The 23,381-nt window shown below is 41.1% G+C and overlaps 1 protein-coding gene across 1 annotated transcript; it reads left to right on the forward strand.

Moving 5' to 3' along the window:
• Positions 1-1,140: 1,140 nt before the first annotated feature.
• TMEM168 (transmembrane protein 168) lies at positions 1,141-13,041 on the forward strand. Its single transcript, XM_081928803.1, has 5 exons — positions 1,141-1,253; positions 3,180-4,446; positions 5,150-5,292; positions 6,649-6,923; positions 9,541-13,041. The coding sequence occupies exons 2-5, from the start codon at positions 3,310-3,312 to the stop codon at positions 10,086-10,088; spliced, it is 2,103 nt and encodes a 700-aa protein (XP_081784929.1). The 5' UTR covers positions 1,141-1,253; positions 3,180-3,309; the 3' UTR covers positions 10,089-13,041.
• The last annotated feature ends 10,340 nt before the right edge of the window (positions 13,042-23,381 follow it).

Below are 23,381 nucleotides of genomic sequence, written 5' to 3' on the forward strand. Positions count from 1 at the left end.
TATGAATTCATCACTGACGCTTACCACTGAGTTTGCGTTCCTATTTACAATGAATTGTTTAGAATGAAATATTTTGAGAATTGTTTTAACTTGTCACTTTCACAATCTTAATGATTCCCCCTTTTTAAAGGTTGCAATTACTAGTCTGTAACTTGTACAACTTAAATAGTAACAACAGATATCAAACAACAAAGCGACTTTCGGCACCAATTTTACTAAAGCCCTTTGGTATTTGATGCACCAAATTAAGGCTGCTACCACTTTGCAAAGGTATAGAATTAAACAGAGGTGTTTTCAGATATCTCACCTATAAATACTGCTCACACCCAATGTAAGTAAACCATATTTTCCAAAATTAGTTGCGTTCTTAAGCATTTATACTGCCTGTGCCCAGAATTGGCCATTGTTATGACAGCAGCAAACTTGTTCTCAAGGGAGAGCTGTTAAGATAGAATGTGTGTACATCTGATGCTACCATTTTGGTTGGCTGGAACATGCCACAGATTATTTCGTTTGGATTGTGTGAGAGGTGGCCTCTTGTCCACCAGGATGTGCAGACCAAGTGGCCCAAGGCTCTTGGTGCTCAGTTAAGTTACATGCAAGCAATATCCACCCTGGGCTTCAAAATGTCTTGGGCCAGCCTGCCACCTATATAAGTCTCTAGACTCGGGTCTCCAGCTGCTTCCGGACTACAATTCTCATCCCTATCCAGCAGGACCAGTGGTCATGGATGATGGGAACTGTAGTGCGAAATCATCTGGAGATCCAAGTTTGGGAAACCCTTCTCCAGATGAATTGGGGTGTACCTGCCTTAAGGAGCCCTTCTCTTCCTTTGACGGCAACCTTCTGAGCTTTGCAGCACCTCAGCAAGTTGGAAGCCACTCTGCCCATGCCCAGAGGCCAACGACGTCTCACCGAAAGCCCCTTTTTTGATCAGGGTGGGGACCGTGCTGGGGGAACCACTCCAGCCCAGGACAACGACGCCTCCCTTTGCAGCGGGAGACGCCTGTGAAAAAGCAAACACAGCCAGGGCGTGTCTCTCCCCCCCCCCCCCCATGCAATCTTCTCGAGGGCTTGTAAGCGACGTCGCTCAGCTCAGAAGCTGCTCTGGCGTCCGGGATTCCTTCTCCGTCAGCCCGCCCGAACGCGTCGCTTTTTTGAGCCCTCGCGCTCCCCGTACCCGCGGCAGGCAGGGGAGGAAGCGTCAAAATGGCGGCGGGAGGAGAACTTTTCGGAGTGAGCGGCGGCGGCTGGTGAGTTCAGCGGTGAAGGGGCAGCCGGGGAGGGGGGGGTACCCGGCTGTAAATGGGGCTCGAGGAGGCGAGGCGGAGTAGGGTGTCATGGGCAAAGGCAAGAGGTTTCGGCCTCCCCTCCCTCACACTTTGGTGGGGAGGGGGAGCCTCCCCTCAGAAGTGAGCAGCGCCTTTGCCTAGCCTCGGCTACAAGTGGCGGTTGGGCAGGTGGGGGCGGTTCTTCTCTCCCCCCGGCCGTTTGCGCTGCTCTTGTCTGTCTGTCTATCCAGTCCGGGCCTTGCGATGGGTTTCTCCCCCCAAGGTCCGCCCCCCCCCGCCCCACAAGCGGTTCCTGAACTAGCGCAGACTTTGGGAAAGAGGCCTGTAGAGAGGGAAGGGAAAGAAAGTTGAGTGAATGGGGAGGGAGCCAATCAGACGCCGCGTAGACGCGCCCAGGTTGCCCTGCATCTCAGCGCACCTGGCGCGACGTCACTTTTCTTTTCTTCACTCAGGAAGGAAGTTTTCCCCTCTTCTTTTCAGGTTTGAAGCAGGGGCTCTTCTCCAGGTCTGTTAGAACGCAAGAAGCAACAATATCGAGGCTCCCTCTAGGAAATTTCCAAAAATGGAGCTTCGGAATTATTTCTCAGGTTCGGTGTTCAACGAAGGGAGAGGAATGAGAGGGGGCGGGAAGCGTGTTTGCCTTGATATCAAAACTCCAAGGCAGGCATAGGCAAACTTCGGCCCTCCAGATGTTTTTGACTACAGTTCCCATCATCCCTGACCACTGGTCCTGTTAGCTGGGGGTGATGGGAGTTGTAGGCCAAAGCATCTGGAGGACCGAAGTTTGCCTATGCCTGCCAAGGTGTGCACTTTTAACAATAAAGGAGGGGTTACGCAGATTTACATTATTTAGCTTTAAAAAAAAAATATGCCGCCCAGTTGAGCTCTGAGTGATCCACGCATTTAAAAATACAAAAGCAAACAAAAGGAGGGGAAATAGATATAAACCTAACCACAAAGGTGAGTCTAGCATCTTCATGATACTGCTTTCACTGCATGCTGGAGATGCACCTCTTTGGAGTTAAGATATATTGTATGGTGGAACTTAACTTCTTAACTTCAAAGAGTGTTTATTTTGGAATGGTTTTACTTATTTTTATTGTGATGGTTTTGATTATTTTTATAATACAGTGGTACCTTGGTTTAAGTACTTAATTCGTTCCGGAGGTCCGTACTTAACCTGAAGCACCACTTTAGCTAATGGGGCCTCCTGCTGCCGCCGCGCCGCCGGTCTGATTTCTGTTCTTATCCTGAAGCAGAGTTCTTAACCTGAAGCACTATTTCTGGCTTAGTGGAGTGCGTAACCTGAAGTGTATGTAATCCGAGGTACCACTGTAAATGTATATTGTATATTGTTGTAACTTGCCCTAGGATCTTATGGTGAAATCTGACAAATAAAACAAACACAGAAACCTAATAGCAGGAAGGGTGTGTGTGTATATGTATATGTATATATGTATATGTATGTGTGTATATATGTGTGTGTGTATATATATGTGTGTGTGTGTGTGTGTGTGTATGTTGCACTCAGCATTAAAATTAGGTGTAAAACATTAAAAGTCCATCAGACTGAAAGAGGCTTCAGTTTCTGGCAAAAGACACAATGGTTCATTCAGACCAACTTGGCTGTTCAACTTTATATTCCTGTAATGTTTAAAACATGGATTTTTGTAGATTCAGAATCTAAAGTAGGTGCCACTTGTGAGCACGTATTTTTAAACAAGATTTACATATGATCTGCATTACTGTTAATGTATCATACCAAAATTAGAATATTAAGTATTTGAATGCTGATAATAACTATATAAGCATGCCTATTTACTTTATCTGTAAACTTGTTTAAAATGTGTAACTTGAAGTTAATGTGGTTTTTTCTTTTTCTTTCAGTACGTCAGTAATCCCTGGCAGTTATTGATGAAGCAACGCTACAGGAGGCTGCTTTTGCTTCATGTTTATTGGAGGAAATTCAAACAGTTATTTCCTGTGAACTGGATGCAATCACTACGAGTCAGCTTACATGTGTAGATCATTGCGTTACTGTGTTAGCCACTGTCTCTATGCAGCAATGACAAGACTAGATGAGGCAAACCGAGAAGTGAACATGCACTCATCTGTCCGGTATCTGGGCTATTTAGCCAGAATTAATTTATTGGTTGCAATATGTATGGGCCTTTATGTCAGGTGGGAGCAGACAGCAGATGCATTAATACTTGTAATTTTTATCCTGGGACTTTTTGTTCTTGGAATTGCCAGTATACTTTATTACTATTTTTCAATGGAAGCAGCAAGTTTAAGTCTCTCTAATCTTTGGTTTGGATTTTTACTTGGCCTTCTCTGTTTTCTTGATAGTGATTCTTTTAAAAATGATGTGAAAGAAGCAGCAACCAAATACTTGCTGCTGTCTTCCATAATCATAAGAATATTGTTTGCTTTCGTGCAGAGGATATGTGGCTGTATTCATCATCGACCAACTTTGCTGACAACAGTTGAATTTCTTGAGCTGGTTGGATTTGCAATTGCCAGCACAACTATGCTGGTCCAAAAATCCATGAGTATTATCTTGTTGGTGGTGGCTTTGGCAATGCTGATTATTGACTTACGGATGAAGTCTTTCCTCGCAATTCCAAATTTGGTAATCTTTGGAGTCCTTTCCTCTTGGTTATTTTTTCCATCCCTACTCATACCAACGAACCCATTCGCCTTGGGATGCTTTTTCAGCTGTCTAATAACGGATCCTCTTCTTGACATCTACTTCAGTGGACTTTCAGTTACAGAACGTTGGAAACCCTATTTGTATCGTGGTAGAGTATGCCGGAGATTTTCAGTCATTTTTGTTGGCCTTATCGAACTTATTTATTTCATTCTTTCAGCCCTGAAACTAGGCGATTTGGATGTCTGGTATTTTGTGATACCTGGCTTTTCCATTTTTGGAATTTTCTGGATGGTCTGCCACATCATTTTTCTTATAACTCTCTGGGGATTTCATACAAAATTAAATGACTGCCACAAAATATATTATACACACAGGACAGAGAACAACAGCCTTGACAGAGTTATGGCATCAAAAGGAATGCGTCATTTTTGTTTAATTTCAGAGCAACTTGTATTTTTTTGCCTTCTTTCAACAGCAGTTTTGGGTACTGTATGTTGGCAGGTATGCTATAATGGTTTTACGGCCTCTTCTGTTGCTCTTAGAATGGGGGGATTTTGTATCAAAATTCATGGCATGTAGCAAGTTACTGCGTCAAATGTGTAGTACAGTCCCTGAACATACCAAACAAGCAACCCAATCAGATGGGTGGCATGTAAATAATACAATTACTATTATTATGATTATTATCATTATTATTTTATTCCACAGTGGCTTAGATGAACTGCAAAATGTGGCCAGTTTACAGCAATGGATTGAAGACACCAGATGATGTTACTTTATGCTCAACATAAATGACAATTTGTATGATAGTTTGGAAGCTAGTTTTATTTTAGAATGCATATACAAGAGCCCTTCATTTTTCCATATAGAAATTAATTGCAGCCTTGGTTGTTCATTCTTAGCTATCCCACAATGAGTTTGCAATGCTACCATTTTTGCTACCATGAATATTTCATTTTAGAACTGGAAAGGTGGCATGTAAGTTTTCTAATAAGCAACAATAAATCAATATATTTTGCTATTCTCAAGGCTGTTTTCATGTTTCCTCATGCAATCCATTATATACTTCCACACAGTAATCTTGTTAGCACTACTGAACTATTTACAGTAGGGTTGCTGAGGAAAATTTGTGAATTACAGATTTTTCATTTATATGTGCTAATTGCTATAATATATCTAATGATTGCATCTGTTTTTATTTTAGAAATTCAATGGGATCTTCATGAGTGTGTTTCTGATTGTCTTGCCACTAGAATCCATGGCTCATGGACTATTTCATGAACTGGGCAACTGTTTGGGAGGAACATGTGTTGGCTATGCAGTTGTGATTCCTACCAATTTCTGCAGGTATTATGCCTTACAAGTCAACAGTTAATGCAGACATCTTATTAGGTGAAGTTATTAGACCAACTTCAGTCTCTCCCTCACCAACTAAATACAGTGGTACCTCGGGTTACATACACTTCAGGTTACATATGCTTCAGGTTACAGGCTCCGCCAACCCAGAAATAGTACCTCGGCTTAAGAACTTTGCTCCAGGATGAGAACAGAAATCGCACGACGGTGGTGCAGCAGCAGTGGGAGGCCCCATTAGCTAAAGTGGTGCTTCAGGTTAAGAACAGTTTCAGGTTAAGAACAGACCTCCGGAACGAATTAAGTACGTAGCCAGAGATACCACTGTACTAAATACTAATTTGTTGACTTAGATTTGGATTAACTTCACACACACACACACACCCGTCTTTTGTCCTAATGGTACTCTGAAAAGTTAAATATATTGACTTAGCTCCTCAGGTGCACTCTGTGAAAAGAAGGGATTTAAGTCCACTGGCGGAAGGAATTTTTTGCAAGTACCCCCATCATGTTCTGGAAGTTAACCCAACCCTCTGGAGCAAATTTTCAGAGTGCATAGGAGCAGATTTCCAGAGGGCATGGGGAAGCATAGGGTTCCCCATGCTTGCTGGCAGGAGTATAGTTAGGAGCCAAGCCACTATGTGTGTGGATGTAATGATTTGTCTGCCTTTCCTCCTTAACATTTATTAATAAGAAAATACACGAAACATTATGAGGACAAAGAGAGAGGGTTTTTTGTAGGGCAGGGGGAAGAATAATTGGTATAATGCCCCCCTGGCAAATGACCAGGCCATGCTGTGTCCTGGACACTCTGCTGAGGGACTTCAGTTCTGTATTTGTAAGGGAGACAGAAGGATCAAGCTGCATCCATCTGTGTGTGCTGTGCTGTGCAACCTCATCTTTGTGGAATGGGGGTTGCTGTTGGAGTGAACATGTGGAAGAAGAGGATGGGTAAAGAAGAGGATGATGTGGAAGAAGAGGATGGTTGTGGAGCACAGGGTGGGTGATCACCTCCCGAACTCTGTTTATAAGACCAGTTAAGCTAGTTAAGAATGTACCTGACAGCTATTTAAATTGGTAGGTAATAGAGGATTATTTACCACCTAAATGAGAACTGTAGTACAGATCTTCTCAGTGATTTTGAGACCTGTTTTAAGACACTTGTAACTGAACATTCTAAATTAAACTAAGTAAGTCCTCACAGTGGTGAAGTGGTTCAAAGCTCAGCTCTGGGTAGTGAACAGCGTAACACAGGAGTAATTTCCATTATTGCAACATAAGGACTACCTCCATTAATGACAAAAGCTAATTTCTCCCTTTTTCTTCTTCTCTCCCCTCTGTTTCTTCTAGTCCTGATGGCCAAGCAACACTGCTTCCACCTGAGCATGTACAAGAGCTAAATTTGAGATCCACTGGCATGCTGAATGCCATCCAAAGGTTCTTTGCATATCATATGATAGAGACTTACGGCTGTGATTATTCAACAAGTGGAATTTCTTTTGACACCCTTCATTCTAAGTTAAAATCTTTTCTTGAACTTCGGACCCCTGACGGACCCAGACATGATACCTATGTGTTATATTACAGTGGCCATTCTCACAGCACTGGAGAATGGGCGCTTGCAGGTATTCTACGTTTGAAGCTTTTCATAATCCTGATTTCTTTGTCTTTAAGAATATTTAAATCTTAAGATTAGATACTTCATATTTGTGAAATTTATAATCCATTTGAATCATAAATACTATGAGTAGATCAAAGGTAGAGGGAGTAGAAAAGGGTTTTAAAATCTCATTTGTGCATTTGATTTATGAAGTGTTAGAAATTTTCATATGGAATCTTAACTAATTATTACACCTTTTGAAAAGTTGCCATGGAAGCTGCATATTCATTCAAAACACCACAATATTTTGAATTTTGCCCTTATTAGTTTCTTAGAAGAATTTCCAGACTACAAAACCAGCACAAACAGCTTGGAGTGAGATGTCATTTGCTCTTCTTTCATGTTGTATTATTTCTGGGTTTTTCCCAATTTTATACTATTCCACCTTTGCAGATGCATTCATGGAAATGGGACTGCAGTAGTATAACTGAAGAATCTAAGCTAGTGTCTGTTAACAATAGTCAAAACTGGAAATTGCAAAGGAGTGCAAGATTATTGCCTCAATTTCAGTTAGTTGTAGCTGACTAAAAGCACTCCATGCTGTTGCTTTTATCTGAAGAGGCTTAACACAAAGTTCGGAGCAGTTATATGTCAAGAGAAAGTGATAACGGAGGAACAGGAAGAAGTTCCTTGACAGTCATATGCGAAGCTTGTGTTTAGGCACTTCACAGAATTTGCATTAAAGAAAATATGGCATAATCAGAAGAAGGAAAGGGGCACTAGTGACAGATTGATTTTGATCAGTTTACTTCGCTCTCACAGTGAAAACCATAGCATACAGTCTATCCCTGCTTTTTGAATACAACCAGAATTCAGAACTGAAGTGTGGCTGATATTGTGTGCCACTTTTATCAGTCCTTGATATCCCGGGCTAGGTAGAACATGCCGTCATTAATGGTATGTATCCTGCAGGAGAGGGGAGGTAAGAGAATTTCAGCTCATGCCCAGTTCTTTGGATTCTAGACAGTGTATCGAGTCTCCTAAAAAGATTTGGTGAGAATGAAAATCTAAACATCCAGTTAGTATTCTAATATGTAAAGGATCCTCTGAGGAATAACTCTGTGTAGCAGAGCAGCATAGACTGAGGACTCTAATGACATCTTTAAGGAAGGTTTACTGTGTTGGACTTGTCTAATGATGTTATTTCATTGTTGGAGGCTTGGTAGTTTAACAGTGGTGTGTAAAATAAACTGCTAAGTAGTCATAAATAAACCATGAGCAGCAAAACAGCTTGGAAAGTTGAGTTCACTGACTGAACGCAGCATCAAGGTTTGGGCAGTAAAGCTTTGTCTGTATTACTGGAACTGCCTGCCTGTATTACTGGAACCTCTTCAAATGAGCGTGTATAATAATGTATTCTGCTTAGAATTACAGCACTTGTATGGAGCAAATAGAGAAAGCAGGAAGTAGTTATATTGTGTTAAGAGAAGTATGTGGACAGTTTGTTTTATTTAAAGATTCTGATCACAGCATGTGATTTTAGGGGGGGAACGTATGTGCTTTTCAAGTAGTGTTTCCTTACTTAGGCCCAGAAACTCTGAATATAATCAGCAGTGCTCTTTCAAGATTTTGAAACTATTATTGGAGAGGCCCCAGAACATCTCTATTTTAACAATATTACTCGATAGCATTCAGTCAGTTACCGAAATGCACAAACAAAGGGAGATTTGCCATTTATTTTGTTCATTACAAATGAATTACTGGAATCCTTATCGTTGTTGTTTTTAAAAAAATGTTTTTTATTAAATATTTTCTTGGTTTACAAAAGTACATGCATTGTTTCTTAAACATTGCTTTGTGGTAGCACTTTGTGAATTAATTAAATAAGAAAATTCCACTGGAAGCTGACCATTTTTCTAGACTAGCTCAACCGAGGAGTTCAGAGTTTTGTTTTGTTTTTCTTTTATCACAGTTCCTAAAAGAACTGATGAAAGCCCTAGGGCAACATCTCTCCTAATTAAAAGTCAGCTGCTCCCCCGAGTGGCACTTCTGCTACTTAAGAGTTAGGGTGGCTGCTCCAGTTACTTCTGGTTATATATCATGCTGCTTCTTTTAGGATCAAAATGGAAATTCCTAGCAAGAGCATGGAAACCTGGTCATGCCGAAGGCATCTTGCTCATTTTAGATGCATGGACTTTTAGTGAAGGGTCACAGTTTTTAGACATTTGCAAGGGATTAAAAAGCTAAGCAGAAGTGAGTTTTTAAGTGGTTCCTGAATGCCTTTCCTAAGTTAGTGCCAAAAGCATGAATTTCTCCGCTATGATCAGAATTAACCATAGGTGCAAGGATTGGAGGGATATTTTCAGTTTCTGGGCCCAAACAGGTAATTATTCTTTTAATTATTATTTTTGTCACAGTTGATAGCTTGGGTCCTCTATTCACTAGCATTCACAGCTTCAATCCAGCATGCACGGCACCCTTTTCATATGCAATCAGTCTAGAAATGGATCTGAATATGAGAACATTGTAGAAATTCAATGTGTTCCGCAAGTATTTTACATCCTAACCTGCTGTGTTAGAAGCTAAGCTCCCATGTGAATGTTTCATTTTCAGTAACAATTATATTTCTGGTTTCCCCGCAGGTGGTGATGCATTACGGCTCGACACACTTATAGAATGGTGGAGAGAAAAGAATGGCTCTTTTTGTTCACGGCTTATTATACTGTTGGACTGTGAGAACTCTCAGCCGTGGGTTAAAGAAGTAAGAAAAGTCAGTGACCAGTATGTTGCAGTTCAAGGAGCAGAACTGGCCAAAGTGGTAGACACAGAAGAGTCAGACCTCCCGCACCTTGGTGATTTTACCAGAGAATGGGTTGAATACAACTGTAATCCTGACAACGACATCAGCTGGTTTGAAAAAGGGCGTACTGTGAAAGCCATGTATGGCGTGTCAAAGCGGTGGAGTGACTACACATTGCACTTGCCAAGTGAAAGTGATGTTGCCAAACACTGGATGATATATTTCCCACGCATCACTTACCCACTGATTCATCTGGCAAACTGGTTCTGTGGTCTTAATATCTTTTGGGTTTGCAAAGCTTGCTTTAGGTGTTTGAAAAGATTTAAGATGAATTGGTTTCTTCCCACAGTTTTGGACACAGGACAAGGCTTCAAACTCGTCAGATCTTAATTTAAGAACCAAAGATGATAAGAACTGGGAACTCATAGAAAATATGACTGATTTTTATTTTTAACAGTTTACTGTTTGAAGAAACTTTGCTACTTTTGTAGCTGTATTCCCTTTGCTCATTGTCCCGAGCAACTAAAGTATTTGCAAAGGGTTTAGAAACCTCGTTAGAAAACAAAAAGCAGCAAAAGTGTTAATTGTTACTGAGCTGAATCTGAATTCCATGAAAGTTATGAAACATGACCATGTCCTTGAGAGACTGGTTTGTCTGCGCACTTGCACAAATTGATTTAAATTGGCACAGTTTCCATGCTTTTTACTGTTAAATACCTGATGTGTTCTCAGCACACCACTTGGCACTCATATATAAAAGGAAGTAATTATGATCATACGTTGCTTTGATAAATTTCAGGCTTCCAGAAATAACAATGAACTGAAATTAAAACAAAGCAAAGAACCAGGTCAGGAAGCTAGTAGCAGTCCAGGAATGCTTAAGTGAATGTAAGTTTGATAGCTTTTTTTATTGGAATTCCATGTACTTAGAACAGCAACCTTACAAGATGCATATATGGAAACAACTGTCATTGATGTCAGAAGTATTCTTCGGATGGCAAGGCAAATTTGGACCCAAATCTTAGCCATCCATGAGCAGAAAGACTCCTTCCATCAGTGGAAGGCTTTTGATCCAGTTCAGAAGCTGTTCTCTCCAATAGATCATGGTATTACAGATTTAGAATTCCTTCCAATGCTCTGGCACAGGTTTTTGGAGGATGCAAAGGGCTACAGGAAAAGGAAGCTCAGCAAAAATATTCCCCACTTTCTGCCAGTGGAACATCCCCTGTGGAACTCCACTAAGCAGTAGCAAAATCTGGATCCAAGCCATCATGTTTCATCTTGGATATCATAGTTAATATCTTCATCAGAGTTTGTAATGGCCTCACTTAAAAATGATACAAAGATAGGCAGGGCCTTGAATTCACTATTGTTGAATTCAACAAAGTTGGCTTGGTATCAGACCAGCTTTGTTGTCTTCACTTATATTAATCAGGTGGTAACGATCTCCTGAAAACTATTTCTCTCCTCAGACTGAAGCACATTATCTTTCTTAATGTAAGGGAACACAAAAGGCTGTTTGTGGAAAAGAATATATGTTTTTGCCTCCTTGAGGCTTCAAAATCTGGCCTTAATCATTTAAATTCCAAAGTGGAAGGGGTTGAAAAAGGTGCTCATATGAGAGAGATGATATCAGTACTGTAACTGCCTTTTGAATATTTCCAGCTGTTGGATTTTGGCTCATTCTATTCATTTAAATAAAAGCTATCATCCACAAATACTTTTATCACTTTGCTAGAACTGCCAGATCTTAAAACTAAAATCCCTATAAACTAGTATCACACCCCCACACGTTTACTTTCCATATGGAAGTTCAAGTGTCAAGTTTCTCTGTCATCTATCAAATTATATCAAAACTCTGCTTCATGAAAGAACACATACTGAGACACACGGTGCCTTGAAAGCACATTTGAAACACATGTTCCACTTCAAAGAATTATAGGCCGCCATAGTTTAGTCCTCACAGTTACAATTTCAAGCAACCATTAACAAACAACAGTGCCTAGAATCTTTGAGGGGGGAAATGTGCTTCAAATGTGCTTTAAAGGTATAGCATATATGCAGCCCAAGGCAAGGATGGTAGTGGGTATGTATAACTGTGACTACATGTATAAACGTGACTACACATCCAAATTCTTACATTAACTTTTTAAGGGAAAGTTTTATTATTTTTAGCTACCTGTCAAGCACTGCAAAACAAGTATTCACTATTTAATGCATTAAGAGCAATTCACATATCCAGGCAATTTGCCATAGAACATTAGTTGAAAACGGCTATTTAATAATATTTCTGCACTAAACAAACCTTTCTCTCACATAGATCATGGTGTTACAGATTCCAGAATTTATTGGTAGCAATTTCTTCTCTTGCATAGCCAACCCCAGTGAAACTAATAACCTGCAGATACCTATGTTCCTAAACTAGATGTTTGCACAGAGAGATAATGAAGAGATGCTGGTGAGATCAACTGTAGGTTTGTCTGGCACAAATAGTAACAAATATCAGGGCCCCCTTCTCCCACAACTATTATACTGGGATGGAAGTGTGATCAAAAGTCAGGGAATGCTGTTTATTCCAAAATGAAATGAAACGTGTGCACAGTTAACTGAGGGATGTCAGAATCTGAGGCAAAGGAAGACATTGAACAAGTTGAATGACTTGTCACCAATATATGATGTTTATTAGACAGGCAAGCAGGCCCAAATGAATTCAAGAATATTCCTACCCTGACAAACTGTTACAGTACTGGGTTTCTATTTTCAAGTGCAGGTTCAGCCGAAATGTCATATTTGATTCCAGATTAATAGTTTCCAACAACCTACATCACATTATGCTGAATGGAATGAATCAACTAGAAAGTAAATGATTTACTGACACCCAACATTTTGTGTGATTCTTTTGATATTGTTTGAGAATGACATGGTTCTGTGCAGAGATTAGCTTGGCTCTTTACATTTCATTTTGCTTCCGTTTTATACTTCACATTTCCTAGAACGTGCAAATGTTCATGTCTCCCAATAGTTTTCATCTAATTGAAAAGCAGATAAATGATCTCGGCAAAAGGAGGAAGCCATTTCCTTTCTCATACAATTGCACTTTCATCTGTTCTAATTTCTTTAGCAGTGCTTTGAAACTTTCTCAACACTGAAAATGAATGTTTCTCTTGCATACATTGTGCTTCCTTTGGATTAAAAAATGCTATTCTGACTAACATTGAGCTAAACCAGAGTGTGAAAGAAGTTTATTGGCAGCAAATGGATAACATTGCTCTTATTTTTTTTCCCCATTGTTACCACTCAGTTTTTTATTGAATTTGTTCTATAAAGGGATCATTTAAATATATGTGGCTTTTTTGTATGCTGCTTTTTAAATTTTGATTTCTCAAGTTCTACATTCTGTTACCTTTTCAGGTATTCAGTTTCATGGTCTTTTTGTTTGTTTTATTATTTGTTATATTCAAAATAAAAACTACAATAAGTTTGACTGATAGTAACATTAATGAATGACCTGACCTTTATTTTCTACCTGGGAATGAGACAGCTAGACAAAAGGCTGCTTTGCACTTACTGCTAAAACCATGGTATTGCATTATGTGCTTGACTGATCCTGCTAGCTAGGGATGATGGGATTTGTAGTCCCAAAACAGCTGGAGACCCAAGTTTAGGAAACCCTGCCTAGCTCATGGAATTCGCTAGCATTTAGTTTCACTTTCAATGAATCCTTGTTTGTAGACTGGTTTAAAATAAGACCTGCTAATTAAACAAGCTAGCTTTGTTTGAAGTTGGTTTGCTTAGAAATTGACCAGAGTTAAGTTTTAAATCACACAGTCCCTGGTTTGTATATGACAAACCAGGATCCTTTGAAAATGAAACTAAATTGTAGTACACAGGAGGGGGACCTCATGTGAATCTCATTTCAGCGGGTGCAGGTGAAAATGTTGATATACCACCCTTAATGATTAAATTCCACGGCAGCTTACAAAAATGTCAAAATACTATATTCAAATCATAAATGTGGAAATCCGCAATAGAAAAAATATCAAATCAGTGTATCACTAAAACCAAGGTATTAAGATCAGCAGAAACAAACTTAAATCATTAAGTATTTAACAGATGCCAAAACAGGTTGCTGCCTCTCATACCTGATCTTTAGTGCATTAGGCACTCAGCTCTTCAGACGTCACACCTTAAGACCTACTGTTCTTTCATATTATTTTCATAGAAAGGAAACCCATGTGACCAGTTAGAAGGAGTGCTTAAAAGATTGCTTCCTTTTATTTCAAGCAGCATCTTTCAGCCGAGATAAAGCTATGTATGCAGTCCATAATACACCTCTGCATCACACATCGCAATGCTGTGGCAGCCATGCATGCAACACTCTTGCACCAAACCTCAAAGGAGTAGCTGTCGTTCTGTATGGTTCCGCAATACGGTGTTATGCTAGCTGCACCTTGCAGCAAGGACATTTTGTAAGCTGGGGGCAATTGACCATAGACTATGAAAATAATACTCTGCTTAAGATCATGGGTAGGCAAACTAAGGCCTGGGGGCCAAATCCGGCCCAATCGCCTTCTAAATCCAGCCTGCGGATGGTCCAGAAATCAGTGTTTTTACATGAGTAGAATGTGTCCTTTTATTTAAAATGCATCTCTGGGTTATTTGTGGGGCCTGCCTGGTCTTTTTACATGAGTAGAATGTGTCCTTTTATTTAAAATGCATCTCTGGGTTATTTATGGGCCATAGGAATTCGTTCATTTTCTTTTCCAAAATATAGTCCGGCCCCCCACAAGGTCTGAGGGACAGTGGACCGGCCCCCAGCTGAAAAAGTTTGCTTGACCCCTGCTTAAGATCCATCAGCTTAGTTTACTTAAGTTTAGTGAAATAAACTGCATTTACTTGCAGTACCATTGTATTTCCTCTGCAACTGTTTGATAGCCTAATAATAAATATGGATCCTGTACGATTTGTCTTAAGTGGATATTAAGACAGAGCAGCATTTAAGAAATGCTGCACTACTTGGACTACTCAAGTTTGTTCTTTGTGGGAATAGTAACCTGCTTGCATTACAGCCACAAGATGCAAAAGCTGCTTGAAAGCTTCTGTACAGTATTCCGGGCAAGCTATATTGACTGCACAGGGTAAAGGGATCTTTGCTTAGAAGTCTGTAACTATCATTTGATAGTTAACATACTAGTTTTCCGAGACATCTAAAACCTCTGCACCTTCAGTATTCATTTATTAGGGGACCAAAGCACATGTTATGTTAAAGGTATATTTACATTTTTTAAGAGGCAGGGGCTTGTCAGAATTAGGGCAGCACCATGTTTGCAGGTGTATTTAACCTTTTTCCTGATAAAAATTGCCCCATACCCACACTATTGACTTCAGTATTTATTTATTTATTTATACATACATACCTTGCCCATCTGGGTGGGTTTCCCCAGACACTCTGGGCTGCTCCCAACAAAATATTAAAAACACAATAAAAGATCAAACATTAAAAACTTCCCTAAACAGGGCTGCTTTCAGGTATCTTCTAAAAATCAGATCATTGTTTTTCCTTGACATCTGATGGGAGGGCATTCCACAAGAAGGCCCTCTGCCTGGTTCCCTGTAACCTCACTTCTCGCAAGGAGGGAATCGCCAGAAGGCCCACAGAGCTGGACCACAGTGTCCAGGCTGAACGATGGGGGTGGAGACACTCCTTCAGGTATACTGGGCTAAGGGCCCAGTAATGCCCCTAAGGCAAGGGTGGGGGGACCTTTTCTTTTTTTCTTTGCTAAGACCCTTTCCCCCATGAGGCATGCCAGGGGTGGGCAGGCCAGAGCAGAAAGTGGACAATGCATCCTTTTCTTTCAGCCACCCCTCACCCTCCCACATTATATTAGGCCAAGGGCTACATCAGGCATAGACAAACTCGGCCCTCCAGATGTTTTGGGACTACAACTCCCATCATCCCTGACCACTGGTCCTGTTAGCTAGGGATGATGGGAGTTGTAGTACCAAAACATCTGGAGGGCCAAGTTTGCCTATGCCTGGGCTACATGTTGCCCTCCTCAGCCTTAGTGAAGGGAAGCCTGCTTGCGGCATGTGATTAACTTGTTCTAGTGTTCAACACTGTGCATTTTATGGAGCTCCTCTTAGCAGGCATTCATCAGATTGCATTGTTAGCCACTTTTCTTAAATGGGGTGCCTCATTCATATTTAAGGTGTTGGGAGACTCTGATCTAAACAGGAAAAAGCAGGTCTGTGCTGTTGCAGGTGCCTCCTTCCATTTGGATATTATGTAGACATACGGTAAATATTGCTCTCTGTTAATACATATATGCAGTTAGCACATTTCTGTTTAAACATTTGAGGTGAAGAAGAATGGGTTTATGGTAGGAAATAGTTAATGTAAGCCATTTCTTGTGGCATAGTCCTAAAGCAGCCTGTCATCTCTCAGTGTTTCATATGCACATCCTTTGCATAATGCCTTGTGAAAAGTACCACAGCATAAACAGCATGCTAATGTGCCAAGAAATGTCTTCTGAAAGAATTTAATTGGAAAAATGTTTCTACTAGAAGCAATAAGCCAGCTGTTGATTAGGAACCAAATTCTCTTGGCAACATTAGTGGGATTTTGCAACACAAACTTTATTCAGCCATGATCATATTCACTAAGTGCACAATGAACAGAATTAAACCTGCATATTTGGCATATTATGTTCCCATGAATAGTCCAACATAAACAACTTGGGAAGTTAAATAATTTCAATGAACACATCTTTGTTCAACACATTCAATCATCTTCGACATCCCCCCTCCCCAAAACTGAAAATAAAACACTAGAGTGCAGTGTGTTGAACAGTAACAACAACAAAAACAACAGTGTGAAGGCTCAAGAGAGCGCCAACTGAAAATGCAATAAATTATTTGTAATGTGGAGAGTTTCTGAATTTCCGATGCAAATATTCAGACAAGTGAAACTTGTGGCTACTACAGTTTGCACTCTTAGGATCTATTGTGGGCCACTCCTATATTTAAAAATTCTAAAGAGATTTAGGCGGGGTTGACTGCCAAATCTTCTTAGGTCTGAACAGGGAATATTGGTAGTAAAAGAAGAAAAAACACTGAGTTTTGTTTTGAGTATACAAGAACAGGAATTTAGGTACTGCCATGTGTCGCAGCTGTGGAGGAGGGGACAAAGAAACCCACTGTGATGCACAAAAACATGCATTTCCCAAGTTTTTAAGACAAGGATAGAGGAAATGTTTCCCTGAATTCACTTGCAGATTGGCTAAAAATGAATATGATGAAATAGCTGGGAGGTGATGAGTAAAAGACCATTGTTAAAATTCTACTAAGTTACTAGTGTTGACTCATTCAAATCTCCCCTTAGTGTGTGTTTTTTATTCAGCAAACTTAACTCCCTTTCAGTGATGAGCCTAACCCTGATCAGTGTCCCCAAATACTGTCACTAGAACTAGATGATCATTTATCAGACACAAAATAGATCATTCCTAGATTGTGCCTACCATGGTTATGCAGTTTTTTAAAAATAAAATTGCGTAGTGTCATGAAGCGTCTTTTCTTTTAGAAGAATATCCTTATGTTGGAATTGCTGTGTGGATAATAAATGGCAGCTCTTTTGAGCAGAATAGCTTCTGCAGAGGCTTCTGTTTTCTGCACCCCTTAAATTTGATGCTGGCAATTTCAAGTGACTGGCTCTCACCCCTTGCACCATCTACCGCCTATGCATTTAAACTGCACACATTACTGTTTTGTGCCTGACAACTCATAGAGCATCTTGGCTGTGCACTGAAATGAGAGGAGACGTCTTTTAGATCAAGGATTCTGGGGCAGCCATGTGGCTTGTCATTTGATACTCAAAATATAATATAATATATAAATATAATATGGCTGAGTGAAGCCCCATAGTTTTATTGGGGTGCTTAACTCTTTTGCTGCAATCAGTGGAACTTCCAACTTTAGCTTTGGCTACCTCATGCCCAATAACTGTACTTTAAAATATCGCCATGGGGCTAAACAGGCAATAAATGAATGGTTGGTTTGGCTGACCTAGAGTGATCTAGGGCTTTCACGCCATCCAGCAGGAAGAAAAGGCAGGCATCACGAAAGGAAAACCCATGAATAGGCCAAGACCTACTGGAATGCTGGCTGCAGCTTCCCAGGAGATGACTGGTGATCCAGACACCATCTGACGCTTCTTCGTGCCTGAAGCCTCACACCCAGCATTGCTGCCTCCACTCCACAGCTGTTGCATGAAGTAATTGACCCTGCAGATGCTGCTTTCCTGTAGTTACAATATAAGTATTTTCAAAATGCAGAGGTTTCATTTAGAAAGTCTGGTAAGTATGTATGCACCGGATGAATCTGTAATGCGGGATTAAACCAGTGCATAGGGGGTTATTTAACTACATTTTTACATCTACCTGCACATTATGATTACCTGGAACCTGGGTTACCTGAAGGAGCGTATCCACGCCCATCATTCTACCCAGACACTGAGATCCAGTGCCGAGGGCCTTCTGGCGGTTCCCTCGCTGTGAGAAGCCAAGTTACAGGGAAACAGGCAGAGGACCTTCTCGATAGTGGCACCCTCCCTGTGGAACGCCCTCCCACCAGATGTCAAAGAGAACAACAACTACCAGACTTTTAGAAGACACCTGAAGGCAGCCCTGTTTAGGGAAGCTTCTAATGTTTGATGCATTACTGTATTTTAATATTTTATTGGAAGCCGCCCAGAGTGGCTGGGGAAGCCCAGCCAGATGGGCAGGGTATAAATAATAAATTATTATTATATTATTACTGGAACCTGGTGTCACCAGCACTTCTTTATTCGCCTCTGGGTCCCGTGTGAAGCAGAGAGGCATTTTTACGAAATGAACACAGTGGCTGGCTGGAGCATCACCTGGTAAATTGGAGGGGTGATGGAGGACATCAGGGAGTAATGGGGTGCTGGGGGGTGGGAAAGTGAGTGGTATAAGGGCAGGAGGAGGGCAGGGAAGTGAAAGGGGATGTATGCATGATGGTCTTTTGAGAGAAAAGGCATGCATAGGTGTGTGGCTGGTGACTCACTGCTGAATTACTTCTGCTCTTTAGAATTTCAGGACTTCAACAATTTCAGGAACATCTGCCTTCGAAGAAATCAAGGCAAGGGATGTGGCACAGATACAGTGATGGAAGGCCTCCCCCCCCCCCCGAAATATTCGTGCCAACAATCTTAAAAATGGGTCACAGATTCCCATGACATGATGCAAAGTAAATGCAGCTAACCGTAATAAAATGTTGCATCAGCAAGGCTGCTTAATTTTAAGGGAATGGAAGCGTCCCAGCTTCTGCATCCATAATTTAATGTAGCTTCTTCCTATTCTGCTACTAGAAGCACGCATGACTCCATGGCACCTCTAAATCGGAACAACTGGTCTTTTTCAGAATGCCAACCACAAAGGCCCCTTTTTCTTCGCTGCTATTAAAATGCAGCACAACATACATTTACAGGGCAGTCCTACATACAATCACCTTGAATTCCACAAGGCTTGCTTCTGGTAAACAGGTAAAAATAGGATTGTGTTGCTGGTGGGACTGCCTTGTTGGTGCTATCCTGTGACGGGGCCTTTTCAGTGGTTGTCCCCCATCTGTGGAATGCCTTCCCCAATGAGGTGCATGTGTCTTCTTAACTTTCAGGAGAAATTCAAGAATGCACCTGTTTGCCCAGGCATTTGGTGGATGAGGAATAAATTTCCTGGCAACCCTGATGTCACAGGCTGAAATAAAAGAGTTCCATAGTAATTGCTTTTAGAATGTTTTTCACTGTAACCTTTTTATGTGGCTATGTTTGCACGCGCACACACCTGGGCTATGCAGGATGTAAATGCAATCAATCAACGACCTTCCTTAAGCTGTTGCAAGTATTTTGCTAAGACCAACTGTGATGGCCTAATGTCATGAACTGCTGCATTTTGCTTGCATTGAAATGCCTATCTTTCTAGGCTTTGTTTAGATGGGCTGTTTGCATGGACTTGTGCATGTTATATGGGATGCATAGTTTCACCTGTTTGTCCATCAGGGGTTATGGGTTTAACCCACTATACCCTGAGGCTCAGGTATCATGATAGTAAAATTCCTTAGCATAGGTGCAGAATGACCCATTCCTTATCTGAGGGTGGAGAAGTTAAAAGTTCCCAGTTGCCTTGAACCTGTAACATGGAGAGAGGAGCTTATGATTAACAGTGGAGACCACACCAAGAAGTAGACATTCTCCCAAGATTCCTTAGGGAAAGCCACACTGTTTAAGGTGCCACGCCACTGCTTTGAATGTATAGTGCAGATGGAGCCTGAGATTGTAAGACCACTAGACCAACCTTTCTATTATATAAATTAGTCCCATTAAACAGTGGCGTAGCATGGGTTGTCAGCACCCGGGGCAAGGCAAGTAATTTGTGCACCCGTGGACTTGTGCCCCCTAACCCTAACCCCCAGGTGTTGCACCCGGTGCGGCCAGCCCCCCCTGCACCCCCACGCTACGCCACTGCCATTAAATAGCTTCAGGTACACCTGAATTAGCCCTTATGGAAAGGGGTTTCATGTATTTAAGCAGCATTGGCAATATTACCTTTACACATCAGCTCAGTGACAGCTACAAAACAAAACGTGTTACAATGTATTAATATTCCTAAAATACACATTGGTGGCTTGGCTTTGACTCTAACCTCCTTATGAAAGTAGTATTTGTCAGTGCCACACAAAAAGACAAAGGCACACTGTATTTTAAGGACATGAAGCAGTACATTTCTGCCAGCAGATGGCAAGGAACATACAGTACACACCATATAGTAGCATTTCAGATTCTCAGCTGAAACGTATAAGGGCAGATAAAATTCACATTTCAATCCTTTTAATAAAGCCAAGTATTCATACTTCAGCTTTGCTTCACACCTGACTTCTTGAAACATGTTTTTCCCCATTTTAATGAATTAATCTTCCAAAATGTTTTCTAAAATTCACATTATGATACATCTGTTCTGCCTCCTAAAAGATAATTTAGTTTCCTAAGTGCGGTAGGGAAAAGAAAATAATGAAATCTCGGTCATTATTAACTTTGCCTTTTGCTTATGAGTCCTTCAGATCACTGATCAAGATGAACTTGCTATATTAAGATTGGAGCATGACTACATAAGGGTTCAGCAAGACACACACTGGCATATATTAGCAGTAAAGTTGAAAGCTACTTATCTTGCACATCACTTTCTACTTTTTTGTTGATAAAATGTTTCAAAAATGTTTTCAGTAAACTCTGAGCTGATACTCAAAAGCAACTGCAGAAGGAAGGGGCAGATTAAGGGATCAATTACAAATTAAACTTGAAGCTATTGTTTATTAATGTTCTAGCTCAAAATGAGCACGTACAAATGCAAGTTGCACACAGACCCACATAAATGATGAGCCAGACAGCAGTATTTGGGCTAAAGATGGGCAACAAATTTATTAAATAACAATTAGGATCTGAGAAGGGTAAAAGCATTAAATAATTAATGTGCAGAATCCTATGAATCTGAAGCATATGAAAATCAAACCACACCCATAGGTGCTAACTCCCTGGGGCCCTGAGCACCCACAAATTTCAATGCCAGGGCCATGCACGCTGCATGGCACCCATGGCCCCAGCCACCCACAGTCGCAGGGCCAAGTTGGCACTCCTGACCACATCTCTATTTTTTGAGTGAGCTCACAGCCTCAGAGTAGTTAACTTTTCATTCCTAGTCCTGCTGGCTTGCACAATAAGTGTGCTAAATGTGTAGTGCTGACAGGGTCCTATAATCTTTGTTCTGCATTACTGGTATACTGTATTTTCCATTTACTAGGAGGATCCTAAGCTTGGTCTCATATTTGTTCCTGTGTAAGTGTATATAAGGGATGTGGGTGGCGCTGTGGGTTAAACCACAGAGCCTAGGACTTGCCGATCAGAAGGTCGGCAGTTTGAATCCCTGCGACGGGGTGAGCTCTCGTTGCTCGGTCCTTGCTCCTGCCAACCTAGCAGTTCAAAAGCACATCAAGTGCAAGTAGATAAATAGGTACAGCTCCAGCAGGAAGGTAAACGGCGTTTCCGTGCGCTGCTCTGGTTTGCCAGAAGCGGCTTAGTCATGCTGGCCACATGACCCGGAAGCTGTACGCCGGCTCCCTCGGCCAGTAAAGCAAGATGAGTGCCGCAACCCCAGAGTCGGCCACGACTGGACCTAATGGTCAAGGGTCCCTTTACCTTTAAGTGTATATAAATATTGGTGTGTGTCCAAATATTCAGGAACGAACCCTATATTGTCCGAGTGACAGCTCAGAAATCATTAACTGTCATGCAAACTGCACAGCACAGGTCTCTCTAGATATAGGGACACGTTTTAGGAGAACTTCGCAAAGAGGATACTAGTGGACGGATTTAATTCCTTTCACAGTCAGTGAATCTTTGTAAAGCACACAGGCATGCCCAATGCCTGAAAAAGCACTGCTGCACTGGGCCACCCGAGTAGTTTACATGGGCATGAACTACTAAATTATCCCCATTCATGTTCAAATTACCTTTTACAGCCCAATCTTATGTACGTTCACATATAAGTAAGTCCTATCATTGAGGCTTACTCCCAAAGCAAGTGTCTCTATGACTGCAGCCTTGTTCCTGTCTGAACAGGTCACAGTGGGGCACAATAGTTGGAGAAAAAACATGAACATGGTGAGCTGCCTTAGACTGAGTCAGACCACTGGTTCATGAACAGTTTTGTACTGTCCAAACGGACAGGCAGGGCTCTCTCCCGGTCCTACCTGAAGATGCCAAGGACTGAACCCGGGACCTTCTGCAGGCAAATCAGAAGCTCTTCTACTGAGCAGGCCTGTTATTGCTTTGGAAACATCACAGATTGTCGCCAATCCGAATGGCTCTTGCTTAAACTAGCTTGTTGCCTGAGCGGATTTGCCAGGAGCATGTCTTCCCTGAGATGTCATCGCGAGATGTCAAAAGCATTGGTGCTGATCTGCGCTAACTAGGAGACCGTATGAAAGGGATGTCATCCATTCAAGGAACAAGATGTAGTTAAACAGCAAAACAACAATAATTGCCCCTAATTTCCCAAGCAAGAAAGACACAAGCCTGCAAATATCAGAAGAGTCTCAGCCCTGCGTTTCCATGCGATGCTTTATTTCAGTTCATGAATAATGGATACCATTCTTTCTGTGTCTCGTTCCTTCGCACAACGTAAAAAGATGTGCATTATGCAAATATAATGTCTTAAAATGGTCTCCTGTCAAATACATATTGTTTTCTGTTTCTGTTTTTAATGTAATTGACAAAACACTTGATAGTACTGATTATGCCTCCCCCTGTAAACAAGTTGTTTTATGGGTATCAGCAGCTGTGTTTATGCCTCTATGAATTTCTGACTTCAATATGAAGTTGTCATTGCACTGTGAAAGAGCACTGCACAAAATCCTAAGCGTGCTACACACCAGCTGGCAAATAAACAAACAAATAAATCCTTTCAGTAATAAAGCCAGGTAAAACAATATTAGTATACTCCAAAGCAGCATCAAAAAGTTTTATTGGATTTGCTCTTTTAGATTTTACGTACATGTTTGTACTTTAACTAGGAATACCAAGGAATATAGAAAAAAACCTAGATGTTCATGCAAAAT

The sequence above is a fragment of the Podarcis melisellensis genome (assembly GCF_964234715.1).
Source record: "Podarcis melisellensis genome assembly, chromosome: 10".
NCBI lineage: Eukaryota > Metazoa > Chordata > Lepidosauria > Squamata > Lacertidae > Podarcis > Podarcis melisellensis.

What these genes read in the sequence shown, in the direction of transcription:
- TMEM168 (XM_081928803.1), top strand. Translation starts at nt 3,310, where the DNA reads ATGTGTAGATCATTGCGTTACTGTGTTAGCCACTGTCTCTATGCAGCA. An exon ending in ATTCCTACCAATTTCTGCAG is followed by an intron (nt 5,293 to 6,648) that starts GTATTATGCCTT and finishes TGTTTCTTCTAG; the next exon opens with TCCTGATGGCCAAGCAACAC. An exon ending in TGGAGAATGGGCGCTTGCAG is followed by an intron (nt 6,924 to 9,540) that starts GTATTCTACGTT and finishes GTTTCCCCGCAG; the next exon opens with GTGGTGATGCATTACGGCTC.